General features: G+C 43.9%; 2 protein-coding genes and 1 long non-coding RNA gene across 3 annotated transcripts; 2 read left to right on the forward strand and 1 right to left on the reverse strand.

Moving 5' to 3' along the window:
* Window positions 1–8,962: 8,962 nt before the first annotated feature.
* Window positions 8,963–9,840, forward strand: LOC109765619 (protein LITTLE ZIPPER 3-like). The gene is made up of 2 exons (XM_040391483.1): window positions 8,963–9,066; window positions 9,230–9,840. The coding sequence occupies exon 2, from the start codon at window positions 9,265–9,267 to the stop codon at window positions 9,517–9,519; it is 255 nt and encodes an 84-aa protein (XP_040247417.1). The 5' UTR covers window positions 8,963–9,066; window positions 9,230–9,264; the 3' UTR covers window positions 9,520–9,840.
* A 1,841-nt stretch (window positions 9,841–11,681) lies between these two features.
* Window positions 11,682–12,901, reverse strand: LOC141025442 (uncharacterized). Its single transcript, XR_012186896.1, has 3 exons — window positions 12,814–12,901; window positions 11,992–12,162; window positions 11,682–11,908 (listed from the first exon to the last, which is right to left on the reverse strand). It is a non-coding gene; the product is annotated as an uncharacterized lncRNA (long non-coding RNA).
* A 3,414-nt stretch (window positions 12,902–16,315) lies between these two features.
* Window positions 16,316–21,612, forward strand: LOC109765614 (protein FAR1-RELATED SEQUENCE 5). Its single transcript, XM_040393815.3, has 6 exons — window positions 16,316–16,565; window positions 17,375–17,471; window positions 17,600–17,690; window positions 18,301–20,439; window positions 20,522–20,650; window positions 21,223–21,612. Exons 4-5 carry the CDS (start codon window positions 18,307–18,309, stop codon window positions 20,543–20,545), a joined length of 2,157 nt encoding a protein of 718 aa, XP_040249749.2. The 5' UTR covers window positions 16,316–16,565; window positions 17,375–17,471; window positions 17,600–17,690; window positions 18,301–18,306; the 3' UTR covers window positions 20,546–20,650; window positions 21,223–21,612.
* Window positions 21,613–25,068: the final 3,456 nt, after the last annotated feature.

Here is a 25,068-nt window from a genome sequence, read left to right on the forward strand (position 1 = left end):
AAACCAACTTGACCATCTTCACCAACATCCAAGGAGACATCATCCTGCCAAGTTTCACATAAAACAAAGTTCCCTAGCTAGCCCTAGCATTTCATCAAACAGCTTGTGGACATGGCTAAAAACATGCAATTCTCTGAAACTTTGCACTGAACCAACTTCACCATCATCACATACATGAAGGAAGGACAGAGGAGAGGGGTGGGAGGGAGGAGGGAGTACCTGCCTGTCCGGCGGGCAGTGGTGCGGCGGCGTTGACGGCAGGGCAGGGGCGTGGCGCAGCGTCGGGGCAGGGCAGGGGCGCGGCGGCGTTGGCGTCGAGGTCGAGGCAAGGACGCACGGCGGCGGCGTCGGGGCAGGGTAGGGGCGCGACGGCGTCGGGGCGAGGCAGGGGCGCACAGCGTCGGCGTCGGGGCACGGCAGGGGCGCGGCGGCGTCGGGGCAGGCAGGGCGCGGCAACGGCGTCGGGGCACGGCAGGGGCGCGACGGCGTTGAGGCAGGCAGGGGCGCGTCGGCGTCGAGGTCCGGCAGCCTGGCGGCGTCGAGGTGTTCGGCAGCAGAGAGGCAGATCTAAGAACTGAATGAAAAATTTCACAAGTTCAGCTTATATACACAGAGCATTGGTCCCGGTTCATGCCACCAACCGATACCAATGCCCCCCTTTAGTACCGGTTGGTGCCAGCAACCGGGACCAAAGGTCTCTTTTCAGCAGTCCAAAGGGCGGGAAGCGGCGGCCTTTGGTCCCGGTTGGTGGCACCAACCGATACTAAAGGGGGGCATTGGTACCGGTTGGTGGCACGAACCGGGACCAATGCCAACCTTCAGGCCCGGTTGGTGCCACCAGCCGGGACCAAAGGACGCGCACATCGGCGTGGTGGTGGGAGTTTAGTCCCACCTCGCTAGTTGAGAGGGGCGCGCAGTGGTTTATAAGCCCCACTGCCGCACCCCTCTCGAGCTCCTCTCTATTGCAGGCTTACGGGCCTAATTGTCACTACTATGCCAGATGGGTCTACTGGGTCTTCTGCGGGCCTGAATCCTGGCCCATTGATGGGTTTCTAGTCGTATTCAGGCCGTGGTGGCCCAGTAGGTGGCAATTTTTTCCCAGTTTTTTTGTTTTCTTTTTTGCTTTTTTTGTTTTGTTTCTACTTACAACAAAATACTTATTTATTTTATTTTACTTTGTTTCTACTTATATATTTGCTATTAAAGTTTCTAACAAACAAAGTTCTTTATGAAAATTCTTTTTGCTTTTAATGATCTTGAACAGAAAATACTTTGATAATTTTAGTTGCATCAATTTTATATAATTTTAGTTTCATAAATTTTAGAGGTTGCTTATAATGTTTTGAACAGAAAATACTTTGATAATTTTAGTTTCATAAATTTTATTTATGTTATTAAAGTTTATTATATTATATTTTATTTTGTTTCTACTTATATATTTTATTAAAGTTTATATTATTTTGTTTCAAATTACTTATTTATTTTATTTTGAGATAATTATTTTTGCTATTAAATTTTCATGCATTTACTGATTATTTTATTTTGTTTCTCTTTCAAAGTATCAGGGTTTCATACGGAAACTCATCTGTTACAAAAGGATTTCATTTTTTTGAACTTATTTGAACTCCATATTTTTTCTATGTTCAAAATGCACCATTCAAAGCCACATCATCAATTTTCAACCCTTTCTGACTTCATTTGTTATTTTTCATGCATTTACTGATTTTTTTTCAACTATAAGACCCTGAAATTGAAAAGCATTTCAAATGAACTCTGAAAAGGTTAAAAAATTGGCATGGTGTCATCATTTCACCCACATAGCATGTGCAAGAAAGTAGAGAGGCTTACGGCCAAAACTGGATGCACTTCGTGTACAAAACGGACAATCTCTTTCGAAGAATCAGGGTTTCATACGGAAACTCGTCTGTTACAAAAGGATTTCATTTTTTTGAACTTATTTGAACTCCATAGTTTTTCTATGTTCAAAATGCACCATTCAAAGCCACATCATCAATTTTCAACCCTTTCTGACTTCATTTGTTATTTTTCATGCATTTACTGATTTTTTTCAACTATAAGACCCTGAAATTGAAAAGCATTTCAAATGAACTCTGAAAAGGTTAAAAAATTGGCATGGTGTCATCATTTCACCCACATAGCATGTGCAAGAAAGTAGAGAGGCTTACGGCCAAAACTGGATGCACTTCGTGTACAAAACGGACAATCTCTTTCGAAGAATCAGGGTTTCATACGGAAACTCGTCTGTTACAAAAGGATTTCATTTTTTTGAACTTATTTGAACTCCATAGTTTTTCTATGTTCAAAATGCACCATTCAAAGCCACATCATCAATTTTCAACCCTTTCTGACTTCATTTGTTATTTTTCATGCATTTACTGATTTTTTTCAGCTATAAGACCCTGAAATTGAAAATCACTACAAATGAACATGGATAGATAAGTGACCAAATTAATAGTAGTTCATCATCACATTAAAACCAAAGTACATACATAGTTCAAATTGAACAACATATAGCTCTCCAGAGCATCTATTTAAACCATACATTGAAACTATGTAAAACCTTTCAATGCAACAACAAATGCGATCATAATCACAACTAAGGTAACAATTGATCCAACGGCATAATGATACCAAGCCTCGGTATGAATGGCATATTTTCTAATCTTTCTAATCTTCAACCGCATTGCATCCATCTTGATCTTGTGATCATCGACGACATCCGCAACATGCAACTCCAATATCATCTTCTCCTCAATTTTTTTTTATTTTTTTCTTCAATTAATTGTTTTCTTCTTCGACTAAATTTAACCTCTCGACAATAGGGTCGGTTGGAATTTCCGGTTCAACCACCTCCTACATAAATAAAATCTATGTCACGTTGGTCGGCATAATTGTCATAAACAATAAATGAACCAAATAGTTATAAAAAGATAATATATACCACATCCGAATCATAGACAGGACGAGGGCCGACGGGGGCGGATAACAGAACCATCGCACTATATAATAACAAGGAATAATAAAAGTAAGAAAATTAGACAAGTATCTATCTCAAGTAAGAATTTTTTTTTCTTTCAGAAAGAAGATAAGAACAAGAGGCTAACCACGGTGGTGCCGGCGACGAGATCGGCGCGGGCGATCGACGGCGGTGAAGACGGAAACGGGACGTGACAGACCGCTAAACGTAGAAAAATCTCGGGGAAAATGGAGCTCGGAGGTCGAGTTTCGAGAGAAGAAATATTAACTAGTGTGGCTCGGACATTTCATCGAACACCTCATGTGCATAGGAGGTGAGCTAGAGCACCCAAATGCCCTCCCCTCGCCGGCCAGCAAAAAACAGAGCAGGGTGGAGTGCTCTGCTCGCTGGCGATGGGCTATATATAGGCAAATCATTTGTCCCGGTTCGTGGCTGGAACCGGGACCAATGGTTATGGGCCAGGAGCGAGGCCCATTTGTCCCGGTTCGTTCCTAGAACCGGGACAAATGGGTCCAGACGAACCGGGACCAAAGCCCGCGAGGCCCCGGCCGGCCACCTGGGCTCACGAACCGGGACGAATGCACCCGTTGGTCCCGGTTCGTATAAGAAACGGGACTAATGGGCTGGCCAGGCCCGAACGAAAGCCCCTTTTTCTACTAGTGACTTCTTCAGGATCGAAGAAGAAAGAAGTGTGCAAGCCAAGAAGCCGGAGATCAACAATGAAGACATAGAGAAAATATTGATTCAACTAGTGGGAGTAGTTATGAAAGGTGGATATCTTTTAAAGTGTCTAATTTTGTGGTTCTTGTTTTTTTGCTCTTGCTCTCGTAGTGAAGAATTAGTGAATTATGTACTTCAATGTATCAAAATGTCATTGAGTGAAATAAAAGAAATGTGTTTCGGTGGCCCAAAAATGTTATATATAGGGCCTCCAGCCGGCCGTGGCGGACCAGATGCGTCCACCTGTTGGGCGCACGGCCAGCGCATTCAGGAAAACCGCCAGACGCCGCCCCATTGCCCAACTCAACCAGGCAAAATCCAGACAAAATGAACGTCCGTTTGAAGTCGTGTGTTGGAGTTGGCCTTAGAGACTCAAGGAGATGGCAGGAATCTATGTCGGAGTTCTATCGACTCTGTCCCAATGGGCGAACACGAGAAGGATCAGATTCCGGAAGAGCAGCTCCAAGATGAAACTCAGACATAGTACTCCTTTGACAGCTGGCATGAGCTCTAACAAAATCTGTAAATCAAGCAGGCATGCCATAAATCATCCATACATGCAACACGACACAAATCAAATAATTCCAGCCATGCCACCGGAGTAGAGTACCATCAGCGAGGAGTATGTGACGTACAGGTCTTTGTGACAGAGTGAAGTACTGCTGAGCTCAGTCCTCCCAGTAATGGGCCAAGTTGAAGCCCTATCCGCCCCAGCTCCTGGCAGTGCATTCATATTCCAAGGGAAGGTGCACATCAATGGCAGGCTTTTGTTTTTCCTTCCTTGTGTATGTTTGTACTGTCTTTCAGTCTTCTCAGTCTCCAGCAATGACCATGCACTGCGTTCACAGGAATGGAGGAAGGAAGAACATGCTGCAACTTCAGTTGGCTCTGTCATCATGATTTTTGCAGGCAGAGAGGCAGAGGCAGAGCGGTTTCCATGGTCAATATGTCTAGTCGGACCAAGAATCCAAATCTTGCATTATTCTGTAGGGTACCATCCCTTACATCTCTGGCACTCGTGCCTGCACCATATCTCAGCTGGAGTACTGGTTCGTCTGTACTGCTACTAGTACTAGATTTATGTAAGCAATGAGGTTAGTTACAGGAACCGTATCTGACCAGGATTTGGAGTGTTATGAGAAATTTATTCTTCTTCTTCAGAAATCCTTTTGTTTTGGCAAACTTCTTCAGAAATCTCCACATTTCATATTCAAAATCTTTACTGGTAAATGGATCACAGTATGATAAAATCCAAAAGGTTGAGCTGAACTTGAGTGTTAATTACAGATACAGAGAGGGTTATTCTTCCTATAAGATGAGATACAGAAAGTAATTTGCTCACTGGAAAACTTGCACATTGCTGCTAAATTTCATTCCGCTACAGAGAAAAACTTTATACTATAGTACTAGCTGGTCAAGATGTTGAAGAAGTGTCTGCAGAATCAACAGGACCCAGCAAGCCAAAAATTATCACATTCTTGACATTTTCCAAAATCTTGAACAAGATATGTATCACTGTTTCACATCAATCTTGGAGAATGAAGTGATGTGCCATGATGATGGAGGTTTGAATAGAAGAGGTATGCATTGCTACTGCTCTAGAAGGTTGCTCTTGGCAACACATAGAGCAGTGAACACAGCTGCACCGTCTTGAATGCATCTCATCATCATGTTGATGCGTCGGGACTATACGAGGTCTGTGCGGAGATCAGCAAGGGCGAGTTTGATTTGAAGCAAGACTTACCGCGCTGCCGCACTCGAGTACTACGGGACTAAAGTGTACAGTATATTAATTACTGTAGATGTTCTGCCATTGACTTCGGTAGCCAAGCTTGCCTCTGTTTTTTCACCATGACATACCGGTACTTTTTGCCCCTTTGGAGGGCTTTATTAATTTAAAGCCGGACGCTTTTTGCGTCTTCGTTCTAAAAAAAAACATACCGGTACTTTTTCTAATGGCAGATTATATAAAAACAATCGTTGCTCAAAAAAGTAAATATAAAAAACATTTTTTCTTTTCTTTTTCTAACGGCATGTAGTAAAAAAATCATTTTCAAATGATGGTAGACTTTATTTTGGATGACAAGCCATCCGAATAACTTGCACTTGGGGGGAGCTCAATCCTTTCGAACCGTTGGAACCATGGGAGTGGAGGCGCGGCCAAAAAATTGAGCCTTGTATGTATGCCGAGGGCACGGAATACTCCCAAAGTGAACTTTTCTTTTGCGGGTCCCAAAGTGAACTTTCAAGCTATGGTGTCTAGAATTCCTTGGAAGAGATGAATATGAGAGGGATTTTCCCAAATGATGAGGAATTCCCGAAGGACTGCAATGTGAAGACTGGAATATAAAGCAAACAGTTTCGTTCGCCACGAGAACCACCTGAGCGCGAACCAGGCTAGACAGGCCCTTTTACTAGGCCTCCCAGCCCGATTGCCATAAATTGTACAAAAAATAATAATATAAATTTGTTAAAAAATGCCATGTTCTAGGTAAAATATATACTGTATTGCGAAAAGAAAATTCATGAAAAAGTACACAAACAAAATACCATGATGGAAGCAAGTAAATTGCCATGCATGGCAAACTCAATTTGCCATGATCCAGCAAAGCAATTTGCTATAGCTTGGTAACTTAATTTGTCATGGTCCAGCATAAACTAATTTACCATAGCTATGAAAACGGAAATGCCATGAGATTTAATTTTAGAGAACAAAAGTTGTACAAACTGTTGTGAGAACAATTTCTTTTGCCATGGTGTGAGCATGAAAAATTACCATGAAAAAAATGAAATTATAAATTAAAAGGTAGAGTTGCCAACGGGAACTGTATGAATTTACCACCAAGCTAATGATTGATTTGTCGTGTCAAATGAAGATTTTTTTCCCAAAAATTGCCATGTAAGTACTATGTTTTCTATTACCCATTGGAACGATAAGAAAAAAAACTCCCAAAAACCTTGGAAATTTTTGAAAAAACATGAATTTAGTCTTTTTGGTCACATGGCAACAAATACCAAAAATATGTTTTACTAGGACATCACAAATTATTGAATTTTTTTACATTGCTCACATGGCAAAAATGGAAATTTTGTCCATATAAAACATGGTAAAATTTTGGGAAATTTTGCAATTGGCGCATGGCAAAAATTATGAATTTTGATCTTTAAACCATGGAAATGTTGAAAATTTTCATGGTATTTAACAAAAGGATTTTTTTCATGCTATGTAGATTTTTTGGCTACAGAATGTACAAATAATTTGCCGCGGTATGTACAATAAAATTTCCATGGTTAAGATGAAAAAAAGCGCATAACATAAATTTTCCATGTCCCATGTAAAAAATTAAGAAGAAATCTGTATTAAAATATTTTTTACATGGCAATTATATATTGGTGATATGGCAAAATTGAATTGTTGACATTGCAAAAGTTTTAAGATTTTTTCCATGGCAAAACTTTAACAAATTATTAACCTTTCCATGCAAAAGCATAACAACTTTTCTCTAAACTTGGCTTGTGAACACTACAAAAATATCCATCGCTAACCCACAAGATATCCATGAGCGCCTTGTTTACAGTGCGGACGGTCTGAAATCCTTGAAACCGAACTGGGGCAAGGGAACTTTGCGGGAGTATGAAAATCCGCCATGTCGGACTCCGACAACACGGGCCCACCAAAATCCCTCTCTCTCCCTCTGCTCTAGAACCCTTCTCCCCACATTCATGCTGCTCAAAGAGGATGTGATCGGACGGCCACCTACATTTCCACCGCTCCTCTGCTCTCCTACATACCTCCACCACCGTTCACTATGATGGGCAAGTCTGACGCCTCCAAGTGGTTCCCAACTCGCTTATTCTTTGGATCTTGGGGAAGCTCCGGATCTTGGCACCACCGCCCACTGTCTTTAGGCCCTCGGCGTCCATGGATCCCTCGGACGTCAAACCATAGTCGTTCTCCTCAGACAATGGGGAGCAGAAGCCGCCCCTCCTTGCCAAGGTTGTTGCACCGGACTAGTTCATGTGACAGATGTAGATGGTGCTGAGGGGTCGATCATCGAGCGCGGTCCGGCGTAGCCATTCCCTGCGCCCCATAAGGCGTCCAAATTGAACACCGCGTGAAGGAGGAGTCGACCTCCCCACATCGCAGTTCCGACTTCCACACTAGAGAAGCAACCATCTCCATTGCATCCCCAACCCTGGAGCCATTGGTGGGCGCTCGTCGTGAAGACACGAGAGTCGTCCTCCCTAGCGTTTTCCCAAGCTGCGCGGCTGCCTCGACTAATACCTTAGTGGCGGCGACGCGTCCTCCTTAGCGACCAACAAATGCCTCGTTGAGGTGGAGCGACGGGAATGGCAAACATGGTGTGTTTGACAAGTTGTGAAGACAGGCGTCGTGCCAGCCTCGGTGCTCATAGACCTGACGCTCGCGGAGGCATGGGCTCTGGATTGGTCCAAGACCATCGAGCAAACCACCGCCCGCCATCGGCACCGACTCAACAACTAGCTCCTCCCAGTGGGTTGGCTGAGTCCGAGTGTTTGGCCCGGCTCCCGGGCAAGGCGGAATTTCCTATGGTCAGGGGGTCATGCGTCCGGTACCTCGCCTAGTTTAGTTTAGCTATATTTAAATTTAGTCTGACTTTGTTAAATTTCGTCCGCTTGATTGTAAATACCACCCCCCCCCCCCCCCCCCCCCCCCCACACGCACACACACAAGCTGTTCCCCTCACTTTGAGCTAGTGACTACGGTTGGATGACCGGTTCCCGCCCGCTGTCCACGAACTCATTTGTTTTTGATGATCCGTGTTGGAGTTGCAAGGACAATACTCGTTTTTGGACTAACGTAAGCTTACCAATTCTTGGAGAATACATGCACCTGGTTTACAAATTCTTAGGTGCACTGTGTAAACTCCAAGTTTGACCGTTTGTGAAGGGAGAGAGACTGGGATGAATACGTTGGAAATGCTGCCAGCCGGGAGAAGCGCGCGGCAGGGCCGAGAATAAGAATGATTGCGTATCTTTGGACCGAGAGAAACCAGAAGTGCGTCATCAATTCATCACCATCATCACACTTTCTCATTGACAGCTAACCACCACCATGAATGTACACATCCTGCAGAGCCCTAGGCAGCTCGGCCTGCATTGAAGCTGTGCAGGAGAATACTGGAGTACACATTGCGATCCACTGCTGCTTTGCTGGGGTGGGCCTATAAATTCGCACCCTCGCCTGTGCTCTCCCCCCACCACAAGTTCTTCCTCACTCGAGCTATAGCCAGCTAGCCTTCTTCTTCCTCTGCTACTACTGCCATTGTCTGTCCGTGCCTTCCAGGCCCAAGTACTGCCATTTCACGGTATGAAGAAGCAGCACTGCATTTCTCAATCCTTTCCTTGGTGCATTTCTTGCCTTCTTTCTTGAATCTTGAGTGCTGCTAGCTGTTTCTAAATCAAACGCACGCATTTGTCCGAATATGTTTTGGCCTGAGTACTACTAACTTGCCATCGATGGATGTGAAGGTGCTGCAGGGGGCTAGCTTAGCAGGGCGTGGAGGATGGAGCGCGCGAACACGGAGCTGTACCTGGAGAACCTGTACATCATGCAGGCGAACGAGCGGCTCCGGCGGACAGCACAGCTGCTGGCCCAGGAGAACGAGCAGCTCCTCGCCGATCTCAAGCGCAAGCAGCAGCACATGGCGGCCTCCTCCAAGACGGCGGCCCAGCTGGCCAAGGGCGGCGGGCCGTCCGGCGCTAACGTGGCGTCGGCGCGCGCGGCGCCGTCCAAGTCCGGCAAGCAGCAGCCCCAGTGATCGCGCCGGAGATGCGCGCGCGCGTGCATGCATGCACTCGTGGAAGCTGTAGTCATCTTTGCGAAACACTAGCTAGTAGTAGTATGTAGTGTACGGGATAGGTCCATCAGAGCTGGCATGGATGGTTTAGTTCTACTTTTGGTTATGTGTAGCAGCTAGCGCTTTGGCCTTTGGGGGTTATATTTGCATGGCTTTTCTTGTTGCAGTGTGATGGCCTGAGCCCTGATGGGTACGTAGGTACCAGAGTACGAAAGATTAGTTCACGTTATTCCAGTAATGTACTTGCGAAATCCGCGGTTTAACGTGAACAATTTGCGAAAATCCATCTTTTACAAACACGGCGTCATGTTTATGCAATGCCAGACAGGTGAATGCGTTTCAACAAGCGAGGCTCCTTGACTGATTTTCTTTTCTTTTTCGAAAAGGGGTGCCTCACAGGAGGCACACAACCATTCTTTGACTGAAATAGGTTCCGAGTTTGCCGGATATTACTTCAATCAGACCACACTATAAACACTAAAAAAAACTCTGAAGAGGATTCCAACATTAGTACTATAAATACAACTCAATTCCACCAAAAAGAAGGGTTTATATTGTTTGTTTTTCTTGAAACAGAGGTAGTCAGATGTGGTACATTTTCCTGACAATAAGCAGGAAATGAATATAGGACAGTATTCTGATCATGGTCTCTTGGGTGGACGTGGCACAACACGATCGGTTGAACTCGTGAATTGAATTGCAATGGAGGTAGCGCATGACTCGAGGTTGCATGCAATGCAATTGATCCTCAACTGCAGACTACGTCACCAGCACTCGAGTGAGCCTAAGTCCAGTCCAATTAATCGTTAGGTTTGCGTCCTATCCACATCGATACGTACTATGTTTCCCCTTTTCATTTCTGCAGCGCAGACGATGCACATTCCGCTGGCAGTTTCACAATGCCAGGCTTTTTCAGTTACAATATGTTAGTGTATACAGTAGAACTTAATACAGTATTATCGTATTAGTGCGAGAAAGGTTTGGAGTGTAGTGTAAAAAATGCTCAGACGGGGGAGTAGTAATTATTTGTTTTTGTTAGAGATGGATGGAGGAAGGCTATCCGGCTATATTAGCATTTTTTGGGAATATGCGGGGTGCGTGTCTTTTCATTGGCAAGTAAGAAAATGAAGCAAGCATAAAAAAGAAGTAGAAAATGAAGTACGTCAAGGGGGCATCCCAAATCAAAACACATCAATCAAACACTAATCTGGGTCGCGTGAGAAGAAGACATGGGGTTCCTCAGCCCTAGAATACCCGGAACGATCTACAACAATATTCGACTCAGACCCCTGGCTTCGGCTCTAGCCCAAAGCCGCGCTTCGTCTTGGATTTACGAAAGTACACACAAGGCCAAAAAAAAGTGGTATTTAACTACAAAACTCCCAAACCAGAGGCAGGAGAGGGAAAATGCCCTCCTTGCTGGTTGCGTCCACGAATGCTGTGGGACCATCCCGCCTGGCATGCCGCAACCATGGTTCAGGTTGGGTGGCCCCGTCGACCACCGCACGACAGGGGAGAGAGCAGGGCTGCTCCAAAATCGCGCATCCATGACGTTGGGCTGGCAAACCAACACACCGGTTATAGAGGAGGAAGACGGGTGGGAGAGAGGACAACATGTGGGCCATATGCCAGTCTAATTTTGAGTCAAACGGTGTGAGTTTTCTCATGCCACATCATCACTTATGGAGGGACCCACCCGTCAGATTTAGTGTCAGGGGCTGCTAATCGACCGATCAGTGCTTTCGGCCAATTGTCAACAGAAAACCAGATTGTTTTTGTCAAAAAAAGTGAAAGGTTGTGGTATTTTTATTTAGGATTCGCAACTATGGTGGTTATTGCAATTTACTCCATTCCTCAAGCAGCTTGCGGACGGATGATGAGAGCGATGCTTAGTCCCTCCCACACACACATTCTACGGCCGCCGCCTCTCTTGGTCTCAAACATTTTGGGAACTGAGTATACAAAACTCATGTGTTTTTTCTATCCTCTGTTTATATGTTGCGGTTCGATTTATGTGTGTTGCAGAGTTTGTGTACCTTGTCATGCATGAACACGCTGAACCTACACGGCAAGTTCAGAAAGAAGCCAGACAACCACAAAGCTATATATGCTGACTACTGAAAGCTAATAATCATGAAGATTGATAATGGTTACTTACAGGCGAACAGAAGGTCTATTCTATCTCAATTTTCTCAAAAGGTACTCCATGGGTACATAGGATCTTTATAATACGGTGAACTATCACATCTTCCTCCGTGCAACATATAATTTTGACTTTCTTGAGATGTTGTGATAGCAATGATTATTCGTTTGAGTTACAGCTTTCATCAGTTTTGTTCAAATGATAGTCCTGTAGCAAACAAAATATTTTGCAACAAAAGGTAAATGGTAATTTCAAAGATAAAAGCTATCATACTTGGAGAATATATATACCTCAGAAGTTTGCAAATCTAGCTGAAGTATCAGTGTCTCTAGAATGGGTGAGTGCTGGAGAAAGTAAATCAATCAAGTGAAATCATCAGCCACACACCACTCATTGAGCAACAACTTTTTTAGCTTCCTAAACATGGGGCGCCATGTCAAATCCATTCTCAAAACAGACAGCTGGAAAATGAAGAGGGTTAAACAAAATTTCAAGATATAACTTCAGAAGTACACAATGCTTTTTGAGATACATAAGTACATGCTTTGAAAACTTTCTGGTGGTTCTTATTTTTCATAGTAATTAAGTGTTACCAGACACCAAGATTGATAATCCAAGCTGTACTTTAATCTCAATCCTACATGTTTGAATATTAAAAATGCCTAAAGTATCAAGTAGCGGTGTGCATGCAAACATGCTCAAGAAACATCAAGATTCAAGCATGTGAATTAGTGAAAACATGTAACACACACAAGGAGCTTGTTCCATAAGCTTCTATTGATAGATAACTGGATACAAACTTACATGGGATCTAGTGGATGGCAAAGAACAATTGGAGTTAGAAAAAGTGGGAGCATACCCTTATCGGATAGTCTGAAGCCAATGAGATTTGGGGCAGAAATAAGAGTGCGGGGATCAAAACCAAAACTCGTGTTGTGAATTTTAAGAAATCGTAATGACTGGGACAAGAGATTCACATGGATATGACAAGCTTTCATCTCTAACACCTCTAGCACCTTACAGCTCGAAAAATCCAGAGAGCATCCCTCAAATCGCATGCGGTAAAGATGTAACCTCTTCAAGTGCGATGAGACAAGAGTCATGTTGATTACCTGCCAGGGAAAACAAATTCGAAGCACTGGAACTTCACAGGATAAAGCATGCAGGAGCCATGGTTCCATGTGTCGGAATGCCTCCTTGGCCCAATTGGTGTTCGCAGTCTCCTGACAACCAGAACGGATGTCACATACATTCAGAGGCGTCGGGTCACGGAGACGAAGCAGCTCATTGACAAACAAGCTGGAGCCCGTAGCGCCGTGGTAGCTCTCGGGATCATCAATGGGTAGGGCGGGCACGGACTTCCAGAGCGTGCGCCAGCGCCTAGAGAGCACGCATGTCCGCACGGCGTCGCGGGAAAGCAGGAACGACATCACGTACTGGAGGAGTTCGTCCGGGAGGGCGCTGATGCGGTCCTCGCCACGAGCCACCGCCACATAGCGTCAGTGCGCGGGAGCAACCAGATGGGGAGTAGGCAGGGAAACACAAGATAATCACCACATCACCTCGTCTGCAGGAGCTCGTCCGGCAAGGTGCCGATGCCGTCCTCGCCGCCGGCCGCGGCCGTTTCGATGTTTTCTTCGTAGTTGAGCCTCTCAGACATTCCGTCGAACGTGTGGCCTGCGCCGAAGCTGCAGAGTTGCAGGACGCAGTGAGTCAGTGAGTGAGAGCAGCCACAGGGAGAAGACAGACGGGAAGAATCCGTGATTATCACCTCCGGCCGCCACTAGAAGACCTGCGTGCTCCTCCTCCTAGGTGGTGGGAGAGGAAGACAAACAGGGAGTGGCGGAAGAGGTTATCACCACTGCCACCGCACGCTTGACACCTACAACATCGTCGGTGATGCGGCGAGTTCCAACGGGCTTGCGGGCGATGCGCGGCGAGCTCCAATGTCCGACGCCGGCGGTGCGGCGGCGTATTTGTTCCTCTCTCTGTCTCGTTCGATCGTTTCTGCTCGTTCGCTGGGATGATGGGCCAGGGCGACCCCAATTGACTCAAAAGGTCCAGTTAACTGTTCCTTTTTTATAAAAAAGGTCATGAACTAAAAAAACATTTTCTTATCTCTGAATTTGTGAAAAATCTGTCCTCTAATATAAAAAATTAACCATGGGTGTTAAAAAATGTATTTAAACGTGCTATGGTCCTATAATTTGAGTTGTCATGTCAACAAAAGAAGAAGAAAAATGTCACAATAAAAAATGACATCTCTTATAATATAAAAATGCCATCTCTTAATAAACAAAAAATGCCATCTCTAAATAATAAAAATGCAATCTCTCAATAAAAAAGGCCATCTCGAAATATAAAAATGCCATCTCTTAAGAAACAAAGAATGTTATCCTTAAGAATAAAAAATGCCATGTACAAAACAAAACTTGACTTTTCAACCAAAAAAAGGAAAACCAATTAAATTGCCATGTGACATAGTCCAGAATTTTATAAACCGCCTTTTTAATTTTCTCTAGAAAAATTGCCATATGGTGAAAAGAAAGGAAAAAAAGAGAGACTAGGATTCGATGCCAGGACGTTAGCCAGTGCGGTGGCTGAAAATATTTTGAATGGTCCTACGTTTGCTGGCTTTTATCTTACAAGGAACTAGTTTCAAAATCTGACGTGGCTCCAATCCTGCGCCAAGAATTGTGCAAACGAATCTAACGGGAGAGGGCACATTCGTTGGGATTGGCCCCCTTACTATTTCCCTCTTTTTTCTTTGAAGGAATGGCCGAGTGCTCCTCTCGCTTGCTTTGATCTGTCAGAAATATGACTGTGGGCCCAAATCCAAAAAAAAGGAGAAAAGACTATTTTGGACAATGGGGGTGGGGGCATAGGCACATATATATTACAATTAAGCACAATTTACATGGAGGACTTAAAAATAGAGAACGATTAAAATCGGCCTACCGGCCAGACATTGTGTTCGTTGGCTAGCTGAGTGCAGGCGTCCAGTAGGCCCCTTATCCCCTCCCATCCACACGCTTCCTCTCCTTTCTCTTTCCCCACACAACAGGCAGAGGGATATGCTGGAACCGGCATGGCGGCGTGCTCCATGGTGGTCGCGTCATGCTAGAACCGGCATGGCGACATGCTGGAACCGGCACAGTGGCGAGCTGTGATGGTGATGGAGGTGCATCCGTGATACTACTGCCGCCTAGGGGTGCTGCGATGACAGCGGCAAGTATACTACATGCTAAAACGTTAATGAGGGATGTTAAGACAACGATCACGCTGCTATAAGGTGGCGGCGATGGGTGCGCCATGTTCTACGATGGGGCACCAGATGGATGTTGCACCATGGCAATGGCGCTGCTACTGCAAGCAGAGAGCAACGAGTTGGAGGATGATGAGGACATGGCCGTGAGGTGGCGCATTTGTTCGTCTCTCTCGAGGCCTCTTTTCCTCTTGCTTGCTTTTTCTTTCTGAATAGTCCCCGGGCAGCGCTGTGTAGCGAGACGTAGCGTGCTCTCGCATCAAGCACCTCACTAAATGGGCCAGCCTAGTCACGCGGGAAACACCGCCTCGTTTTCACGTTTTTTGTTTTTGTTTTTTAGTCTTGTTTACACTTCCAAATATAATAACAAAATATATTGCAAAATATGTTTTACATAAAAACATCTGAAAAAAATGTTAAATGTGTATACTGAAAATGTATAGAAAAAAATACAATGCATGTGAAAAAAGTTGATCATGTATTTAAATCTTTTAATCACGCATTTGAGAAATAATTAACAAGTATATGAAAATATTTCATGAAGCATTAATGTTTTTAAATGTGTATAGTAAAAAATGACCATGTATTCAAAAAATAAATATCAAAGTTTTATTTGAAAAAATTTAATCAAGCATTTAAAAATGTTAAAATATGTATAGAAAAATGTCGGCCATGTATTAAAAAAAATATTAAATTTGTATAAAGAAAATATTTCTGGAAACAACCTCTTGCAGAATTGTAAGGAAAGGCTGCGTACAATAGACCCAAAGTGGCTGGACCCTTCCATGGACCTTGCGCAAGCGGGAGCAATATGCATCGGGCTGCACTTTTTTTTATAAAGAAAACGTTTCTCATGTGTACAACGCAGAAAATATGAGAAAAAAGTTGATCATGTATTCACAAAATGTTAAAGCATTTGAAAAAATGTTAACCAAGTATTTGAATTTTTTTAGTCAAGCATTTGACAAATGTTAAATGTGTATAGAAAAATCGTTGACAATGTATTAATAAATGTCAAACTTGTATCTCAAAAATATTGAGCAAACATTTCAAAATGTTCAAATGTGCATAGAAAAATGTTGTCTATATATTTAAAAAAAGTTTAACTTGTGTTTGGGAAATGTTGCTCAAGCATTTGAAAAATGTTACAAATATGTATAGAAAAATCGACCATGTATTAAAAATGAGCTCTTTTAGGGTGATTGGCGAGTTACAACTCGTAATTTCATGTAACTCTACCCTTGTTTTTTCCTGACCGTCGGATCTGAAAAATCAGTTAAAGGTTTGTTTTTTGGTCAAAAGGGTAGAATGGTCAGATTTTTCCAATCCGTTCCGAAGAGAAATAGTTCGTCCGCCCCCGCACAGATAACTCTTTCCGTCGTTCCAAAGCATTGCCGCCGCCGCCGCCGCCCTTTCTGTCGTTCCGATCAAGAGATCTGGCGGCGGCCCCAATCCATTCAAGCAGCCAACGCCAGGAACTGCTAACCGCTGCGGCGCGCCGAGCCGGCCGACGTCTCCCTGCCCCACCGCCACTGCAGCGCCTCCCTCCGCCAAGCAGCCGGCGACGCCCAGCAACGCCGGCGAGCACTCCGTGGACAGGTACCTTTCCCTCCCCTACACCCCTCCCCACCCCACCCCACCCCCCTCCCCCCGCCCCGCACGTTGGTAGTCAGACTGTCCGCCGGCTGTCAGAGGAATTTCAGTTGCTTGATGCGAACCGTACTGCGTACTAATTTGCTAGTGGCGCCATAACATTTTCTATGGAATACACTGTATGGAAAATACTCTCTCTGCATGTATCAAATCAAGACTGATCACGGGTTAGGTTCAGAGAATAGGAGCTGGAATCATTGGCAAGTCAATGACTGAATTATAAGTCGGTAGGCTCACTCGCCACCGAATATGATTCCCATTCTAGATTACACGCACTGTCATTGAATGAAAAGCATGATTAAATCCAACAACCTTGTAGTGGGAACAAATGTCAATATGTAGCTAGCTAGAGAGATTAGAGGCAGAAGAAAACAAATTGAAGTGATCACATAACAGTTGCAGTTTTATTCAGTTTGCAGTCAAACTTCATATGACATCATAGGAACCAAATGACCTACCTTAATTAACCAATAGTACATGAAGAGTACAAAACACACAATCAGTGTTGTGAACAACCGCAAGAGATATAGTCTAAAGAATCAGTACTAACTAGCCCCACCATGAAAAAGGCAGCCTAAATTAGGTGAGCTAGCTAGCATGCCAGCTTAATTAATCAGTGTGCGGATTTTTTTTGCGGGATCCTCATTTTCACATTTAGTACCCTGTGGACAAAGTTATATGCTGCATTCAAGATTACTGCTTTTGAAGTTTGTGTTTAATATAAAAATTAATGGATGTGCTATGATGTTGTGCAGAAGAGACAGATCAGTCATAATGTGGCCAAGTTCAAATTAGTTTCCCTAGACCTACTTCTGTTTTGGGCCTTGCAATTGGCCGATATATAAGATGCAGGTCTGACCATTTGTACTGCTCATATCCTGGTGTACAATTATGATGTTGAGTTATGGTCATCCTTTTTAGTACATGGAGTGAGTTGAATATTCTGATTCTGTTTTCTGTATTTTGTTAACCGACTGCAGAGGGAAGGATGCTACTGGTGAGGAAGTAGTCAAGCCTTATACTCCAAATACACTGGATTTTGATATTGGATACTTTGAGCTTGTTTTAAAGGTAATTTATCGTAAACATGTTCCAACCCCACTGGATGTCTCTTATCATTGATTCTGATGGTAAAAAGGCTATGTGACCAGTTGACTAGAATAATTTAATAATTAGCTTCATTGTATACCATATTATTAATTCACTTCTGAAGATATGCTGCAGCCAAATAGTTCTTTCAGAACATGACCAGCCATCCACAGTTATGAGCTGTTATATCGTGTTAACTGCTGTGTTATGATTGGTTGCCATGAAAAGCAATGCACAGATTTTAAATAGTACCATATAAACGGTGCATAGAATTGTCCATAGGTTGGTACAGTATGTACAATTTTTAGCTAGCATAAATCTGAATCTTGTAAAAGCAGTGCAGTAGCAACAGCGTTGAACTGAACTTCTTTGTTGCAATATCCATTATATTTAAGCACCAAGAGCATCACTTAGTTTAAGTTTTTATCTTGAGAACAAGAGAACAAAACATAGACTAACCTGAACAAAATAAGCCATGATGGAACTTCTGAATCTCTGAACCTTTTATCTTGAGGGGAACATGTGAGCATGGAAATTATTTTACATCCAGTACATGATTGAGACCAGTTGATAATTTATATGTGATATGCAGGAAGACATGGCCGATGCAAGTGCAGAGTGTTTGGATGAGTACGTAAACATTGTCAGCAGGATGTTTCATAGCGAGGATGAAGGTTTTGAGTTCTATAACAAGTATGCTCTTGAGAAAGGCTTTAGTGTGAGAAAAGGCTATGTTGAGTGGGATGAAGCGAACGAGAAGATAATTCTGAGGAAACTTGTCTGTAGTCGTGAAGGTTGCCGTGAAGAGAAGCACATGAAGAGGAAGAGAGAAGATAGGAAGAGGAAGCCACGGAATATCACTCGTGTGGGGTGTAAAGCGAAATTTGTCATTGTAAGAGTCGCGAAAACAGGGCGGTGGTTTGTGAAGGATTTCATCGATGAACACAACCATCCTCTGGCCCCACGAGACCTTGCTTGCTTTTTGCGTTCCCACAGAAGAATCAGCGACGAGCAGAAAGCAGACATTATAGAGATGGAAAGTGTTGGAATCCGGAAACACAAAATCATGGATGTGTTGTGCATGCAGTACGGTGGATACGACCATGTTGGATGCATGACGAGGGACATCTATAACTTCTGTCATCGCTACAAGCAGGAAACAGTCGCTGCCGGTGATGCTCAGACGGTGATCTGTCACATGATGGCGCGGCAAGAGAGAGACCCAGATTATTTCTTCAAATACTTGGTTGATAAAGATGGGCATCTGAAGGGATTGTTCTGGTCCGATACTCAATCCCGCCTTGACTACGAGGCTTTCGGCGATGTTGTGGTTTTTGATAGCACATACAGGACCAATAAGTACAATCTGCCGTTTGTGCCATTTGTCGGGTTGAATCACCACCGCAGCACAGTTATCTTTGGATGCGGGATCATTTCTCATGAAACTAACGAGGCGTACGAGTGGATGTTGCGGACATTTTCTGAAGCCATGTCGCAGAAGCATCCGATATCTGTAATCACTGACGGGGACCTTGCAATGCAGAGAGCGATCAGGATGGTGTGGCCTGACTCATACCACAGGCTGTGTGTATGGCACATTCAGCAGAACATCGTACGCCATCTGCATGATGATGAGGTTAGGGAAGAATTCAGATCTTTCATATATGACTCGTCTTCTATTGAAGAGCATGAGAGAAAATGGATAGAGTTCTTACGAAGGAATGAAGTGACAAGTGAGGAGTCGTGGCTGCATCAGATGTATCAGATGAGGAAGCTGTGGTGTGCTCCATACCTGGTGGGGCGCTGTTTCTTAGGATTGAGCAGCAATCAGCGGAGTGAGAGCCTAAACTCTGTGCTACATACACATCTTGAGGGTAAGATGACATTGTTTGATATGCTAGAGCACTATGAGCGTTGCCTTTCCGGACGACGCTTGAACGAGGCGATCCTAGACATCGTGGCCTTGCAGTCCGTTCCATTTACAGACGCTGATGCTTCAAGTCTCGAGAAACATGCTGCCCGGGTTTTCACGCCTTGTATGTTTCAGTTGGTCAGATGGAGCATAAGTGTTGTTAGAAAATGTGTTATCAGCGAGATACTAGATGCATGGGAGTTGACTACATATGTTGTGGCTAAGATCGATAGAAGAGAGAAGAAGTTTGAAGTGCGCTGTGAGATGAAGGAAGGTTCTTTGTACATGATCAATTGTTCTTGTCGTAAGCTGGAATGCTTGGGAACACCTTGCTCTCACATATTCTACATCTTGGGAATATGTCAAGTGGAACTGCTGCCTTGGTGTTGTGTTCCCATGAGGTGGACGATGAGTGCGAAGTCTGCATTCCCTTCGACCAGAAAGAGCGAGATGTATGACTATTCGGCAAGCCTTATGAGGTACCGTGAATTGCGGAATTTGAGTCACGCGGCATGTTTCCGGGCATGTCAATCTAGTGAGGAGTATCAGCATCTGAAGATGGTTCTGAGTGAACAAGATGGCAGCAAGGAATCAAGCCGTGGTGAGGAAGAATGCATTAGATTTGGTCCGGTGCTGCCACAGACCACGGAAATTGATTGTGGAGATTTGGAAAAGGTTCTGGACCCAGTGCATGTGCAAGGCCGAGGTGCACCGAAGAAAAGGCTGCAGGCAAAGATGAAGAAGCAAAGATCAAAGAGGAAATGTGGCTACTGTGGGGTGGAAGGTCATAATCGGCGTAAATGCAATAAATTGAAAGAGGTGTCAAATATGTCTTAACTTTGATTTTTACATCTGATTTACTCATTACTATAGTGCACTGATTATATCTGTTGCTGTGTAGGAAATGATGGCAGCAAACTGTTAGCTACAGCTCTCTGTACAAGGCCATTGGCAAAATGGACGCAGCTGTTGAGCCTCAAGAGAGTGATGTTGTGTTGGTGGCGAAGTGCCCCAACCCTGAATATCCTATGTGAGCATTACTGTGTTTCTTGGTCTTTTCTTTCCACTTTGATCCTGTGGTGCAACCTAGCTGCTAAAGCCTAAAAGTATTATCTGTTATATGGACATTGAGTTCTTTTTGTCCTAAAGCAAGTTTACATGTGCTAGCAGAAAGCCATTCCTACATGCAGGGAGGGGCTCTCTCAACTTGCTCCTTGAGCATGATGCTTTGTCTTTTTGGTTTTGTGAAGAACAAATTACTTTATTTGTTACCTGAGATTCTGATCATGTTTGATCCTTAATTTATTATAAGTATGGGTCCATTTTACATGACTGAGCTTGTGCATGAACCATGGAAGTTTTCCTCAGGCACATATTTCTTCTTGTATTATCAGTTTTTTTATAATGGAATGCAACTATGAAATGGAAACATGCTAGTCTCCAATATGAGGACATTTAAGGTGTACTGCCTGGAGCTTTCGATAAAAGAAACTATGTTCATTGATCAAAGTTGATTCTTTTGATTTACGCACATAACATTTGAGTGACCAATGATAGCAAAATATTCTGATCCTGAATCCTTCCTATGTTTCCTTGAACCAGGAATGCCATGTGAAGGAGGGTATGAGGAAGATTTTGGATGGTCAGCGACAAGGGCGTCATCAAGAAGAACAGGGAGCTGCATGCATTTCCTGGGTAGCAGTTCTAACTGTTTTTGTCATATCTCATTGTGGATTAGTGAGAATGTTATGTAATTAGTGATCTGCAGTCCAGATAGTTTAGCAAGTGAGATGTTTGCTGTGTTGAGGATGTCAGATTGCTCGGCTGCAGGTGGGGAACAGTGCCGACTTTGTGTTTTTGTGGACGGGTCGAGGCATATTCTATCAGATTTTCTATACTGTGCTTTCAGGATGTTGTATAATACAATTTGCTGGAGCATGCCATCGCTTATACAGGTTTAAGATTATGCATTTTACATGTGACGTTGGCAGGCATATGATTATGCGCGTTTTCGGATCTAGATATATACAATGACGCACACATTCGCCTTTAACAGTAGATTTTAATAGTAGAGATAACTGGATCATCACGTGTATTGATGTCTTTGATGTCCATCTTCCTCCGTGATCCGCGCCGCACTCCCCCTTGTGCTTGACTGCTGTGCCACCCAGGAATAACATGAAGATGCATCAACGGTTTGAGTGCGATCGTTACCGACTCCGAGTTGCAGCGGAAGAAGATGAGTCGATGTAGATCATACTTGGAGTCCCTCGAACCATAGAAAATGTAGCTTCACCCCTCCTAAGATTTCTTTGAAGCTCCGCCACTGATTTCAAGTGGAGTCCCTCGTTTAATTGACGTTATGAACATAAAACTGGTTTGGACTAGTGCAGCACATGCAATACAAAAATAGTAAAAGCCACAATTAAGTGTGCGGGCAGCAAAGGAACCTTTCATCTAAAAATTGAGCAACAACTCAAAGTTGAAAGCCTATTATTGTAAACATAGTCTCACAATTGTCACTTCAATGAAGTGATTGTTGGTTCGAAAATAATGAAAAAACTACTTGGGACAATAGTTCAGCTATAAAGCTTGAAATTGTAGAAAAACCAAAAGCCTACTGAAGAGGCTCGTCACTGCTGCCGAAATCCAATGCCTTCTTCGGATTGTTATCTGCAAGTTTCTTCCTTTTGGGCGATGACCCATATTCGCCCAAGTCCCTCTCGCCGATATCCATGTACCCACATGCATATATGTCTTCTTCGGACATGTCCTGCCCAAATGCATGCGAAAGGTATTTATGCAAATGATGTGGCCATTTTTTGTATAATAAATAGGAACTTGGAAATATAACCAACCTGTTCAGACATGTCATCATCGCTATTATCTAAGAATGCACAATTCTTCACAATGTACAAATGACATTTCTTTATCCCTTCTAAAGCGTGCAACATTTCATCGACGTCATGCTGGCCTGACATCTGTACCATTCCTTCAGGTGGTACGCACCCAGGCTTGATGTAGTACAAATCTGCTTCCCCTTTGTACCCATGGTAACGCAAATTTTTCACCATTATCTGCCAGTCCACCTTGCCAGGTTCAACTACTGTCGTCATACCAGGTTTCTTGTTGTGGTATGCTTGAGGAACATGAGAAAGTTCTTCGTCCACATGAACAATAAATTGCATTACAACTACCTACATACGGCTCGTTGACATCAGTTTTTGCACAATATTAAAGTGTTCATACGTAGGATGTGCATACCATTTGTAAAACATACTTACTCGGCGACGTGGTGATGAGACAGATTGTTCCGGTGGTGCGATGTCGCATTTTGCCTGCGGAGGTGGTGATGAGACAGATTGCTCTAGTGTACTGATGTCTTGTTGTGCCTGAGCATGCTGTTGATATAAATTGATTTTCGTTTGTGTGTGGATAATTTAATGAATAATAAGTAAATAATGAAAGGTACCTTCGTGCCTGTACTAGCATGGTCTTGCATCATACCCCCTTCCATGCGGATCTCCTCCATTTTGGCCTTCTCATCCTGCTGAGCCTGCTGTGGTTACAAACTGATTTTGCTTTGTGTGTGGATAACATAATGAATAATAATCTTAGTAAAGGAACGTACCTTCAGACGTGTATTAGCACGGTCCTACATCGTATTTCCTTCCATGCGGATCTGCTCCATCTTGGCCTTGTAATCCAGATCATTGCGGTCCTTCGGTAAGTTAAGGTCCATGCCCGCACGCGTCTGCATGTTATTGAAGCCCATTTTACCACGCTCGAGATGTAGAACGCGGTCTTGCATCATATTCCCATTCCCTTCCAATCGGATCCCCTCCATCTTGGCCTTGTGATTCATGTCATTACGCTCCTGCTGCAACATACGGTCCATGTTCGCATGCGCCTGCATGATATTGAATTCCATCCTGCCACGCTCGAGTTGCATAGCGCGATCCAGGTCCTTGCGCTCCTGCTTCAATTTTAGGTCCATATCGTCATGGAAATGCTTCAACCTCTGATCCATGGCTGCACGCTCCTCGGTCATCATCTGTTCCACGGCTGCACGCTCCTCCTTCCTCATGCGGTCCACGGTTGCCCGCTCCTACTTCAGATTCTTGTCCATCACCTCTCGCTCTCGCTGCATATTCTTGTCCATCTCTTGACGCGCCTGATGCAAGTACTTGTCATCATCCATTCGGTTGTGCCGTGCCTTTGAATCCATGGTCCCTATAGAAACCAATAGAACAGTGCTAGTTACAATATGTTTGAAAATTGAAATATCTATTAATTTCAAACTGTCACTATTCAACACAATGTGGCCGAACTGAAGATACGGAGTGCTTGGTAATTCCGCTAACAACCTCTATAATACAATGAGAAATAAATGATCAATTCTATTCCACGATGTATTCCTAGTTTGAAAAGAGATGAATGAAGGGCATGATCATTATAAAGTATGCCCATACTGCTACAATTTAGAGAAAGTATTAGATTTCTGTATTTTAGTTTAGTGCATGCGATGTGTCACTAAAAGGATCCGCAGATCGGCCGCCGCGGCACCGTCCACATCCACTGTATTAATTGAATCTGATTGGTAATAAGAGGGAGGGAAACACCATATGTGTACATACAGTTCGGTTGCGGAGCACTGGGTCACCGGACGCGGAGGAGAGGACGTCGCCGGGCGTGGAGGAGAGGGAGCCGCCGCCTGATGAACTGCTCTCGATGGGATTTGCGTCTATGGCTAGGTTTACGTACGTGGCTGGTAAGTTGGGCTGCTAAGTACTATCTAGGCTTTTGTGCTCACGTGGATCAAATATCGTAAATCTGAAATAACAAAATGTTCTTGTTACTTAAAAGAAACTTCAACTAAAAATAAACTTAAAAGAAACTTTGTCTAAAAAAAGCTTACAAGAAACTAAAAAAAATCCTTCTCTTTTGCACATTGTAGCGGAGGCATTACTCGTTCGGACTCACCACTACGGGTAGTCGTAGTCTGAAACACCCACTAGTACCGGTAGTCAGGGTCGAGAAAGACCGTTATAGATGTTGCGTGCCAGGAGTTTTGGGTTCGGAATACACATAGTGGTGATAGCCAACTATTGTCGGGTAGTCCAAGTCAGAATCATCGATAACTAATGGTAGTCGGGGTCCAGCCGAGGAGTACTTGAAGTGCTATTGGTGGGACCGCCCAGCTGGCCACCCATTGTGCTAAAAGGGATCCGGGGATCAATAGTGGTACTGGTAGTATCAGACGACTCATCGTGGTAGTGATGTATCCGGATGACCCGTAGTACTAGACGTAAAGAGAAATGGTCGTGGTACTACCTGTAGCGGATGACCCACAACTACCAGTCGGACCGCCGAGCTGCCCACCCATGTCAAAGTAGTTTTGGGTTCGGAGTACCCGTAGTGGTGATAGCCAGCTGCTGTCATGAGAAT

This window comes from Aegilops tauschii, chromosome 6 (genome assembly GCF_002575655.3).
Source record: "Aegilops tauschii subsp. strangulata cultivar AL8/78 chromosome 6, Aet v6.0, whole genome shotgun sequence".
NCBI classification, from domain to species: Eukaryota; Viridiplantae; Streptophyta; class Magnoliopsida; order Poales; family Poaceae; genus Aegilops; species Aegilops tauschii.

Coding starts and splice junctions, on each gene's coding strand:
- LOC109765619 (XM_040391483.1), top strand. CDS start 9,265: ATGGAGCGCGCGAACACGGAGCTGTACCTGGAGAACCTGTACATCATG.
- LOC109765614 (XM_040393815.3), top strand. CDS start 18,307: ATGGCCGATGCAAGTGCAGAGTGTTTGGATGAGTACGTAAACATTGTC. Junction 20,440..20,521: donor AATGCAATAAATTGAAAGAG/GTGTCAAATATG, acceptor GTTGCTGTGTAG/GAAATGATGGCAGCAAACTG.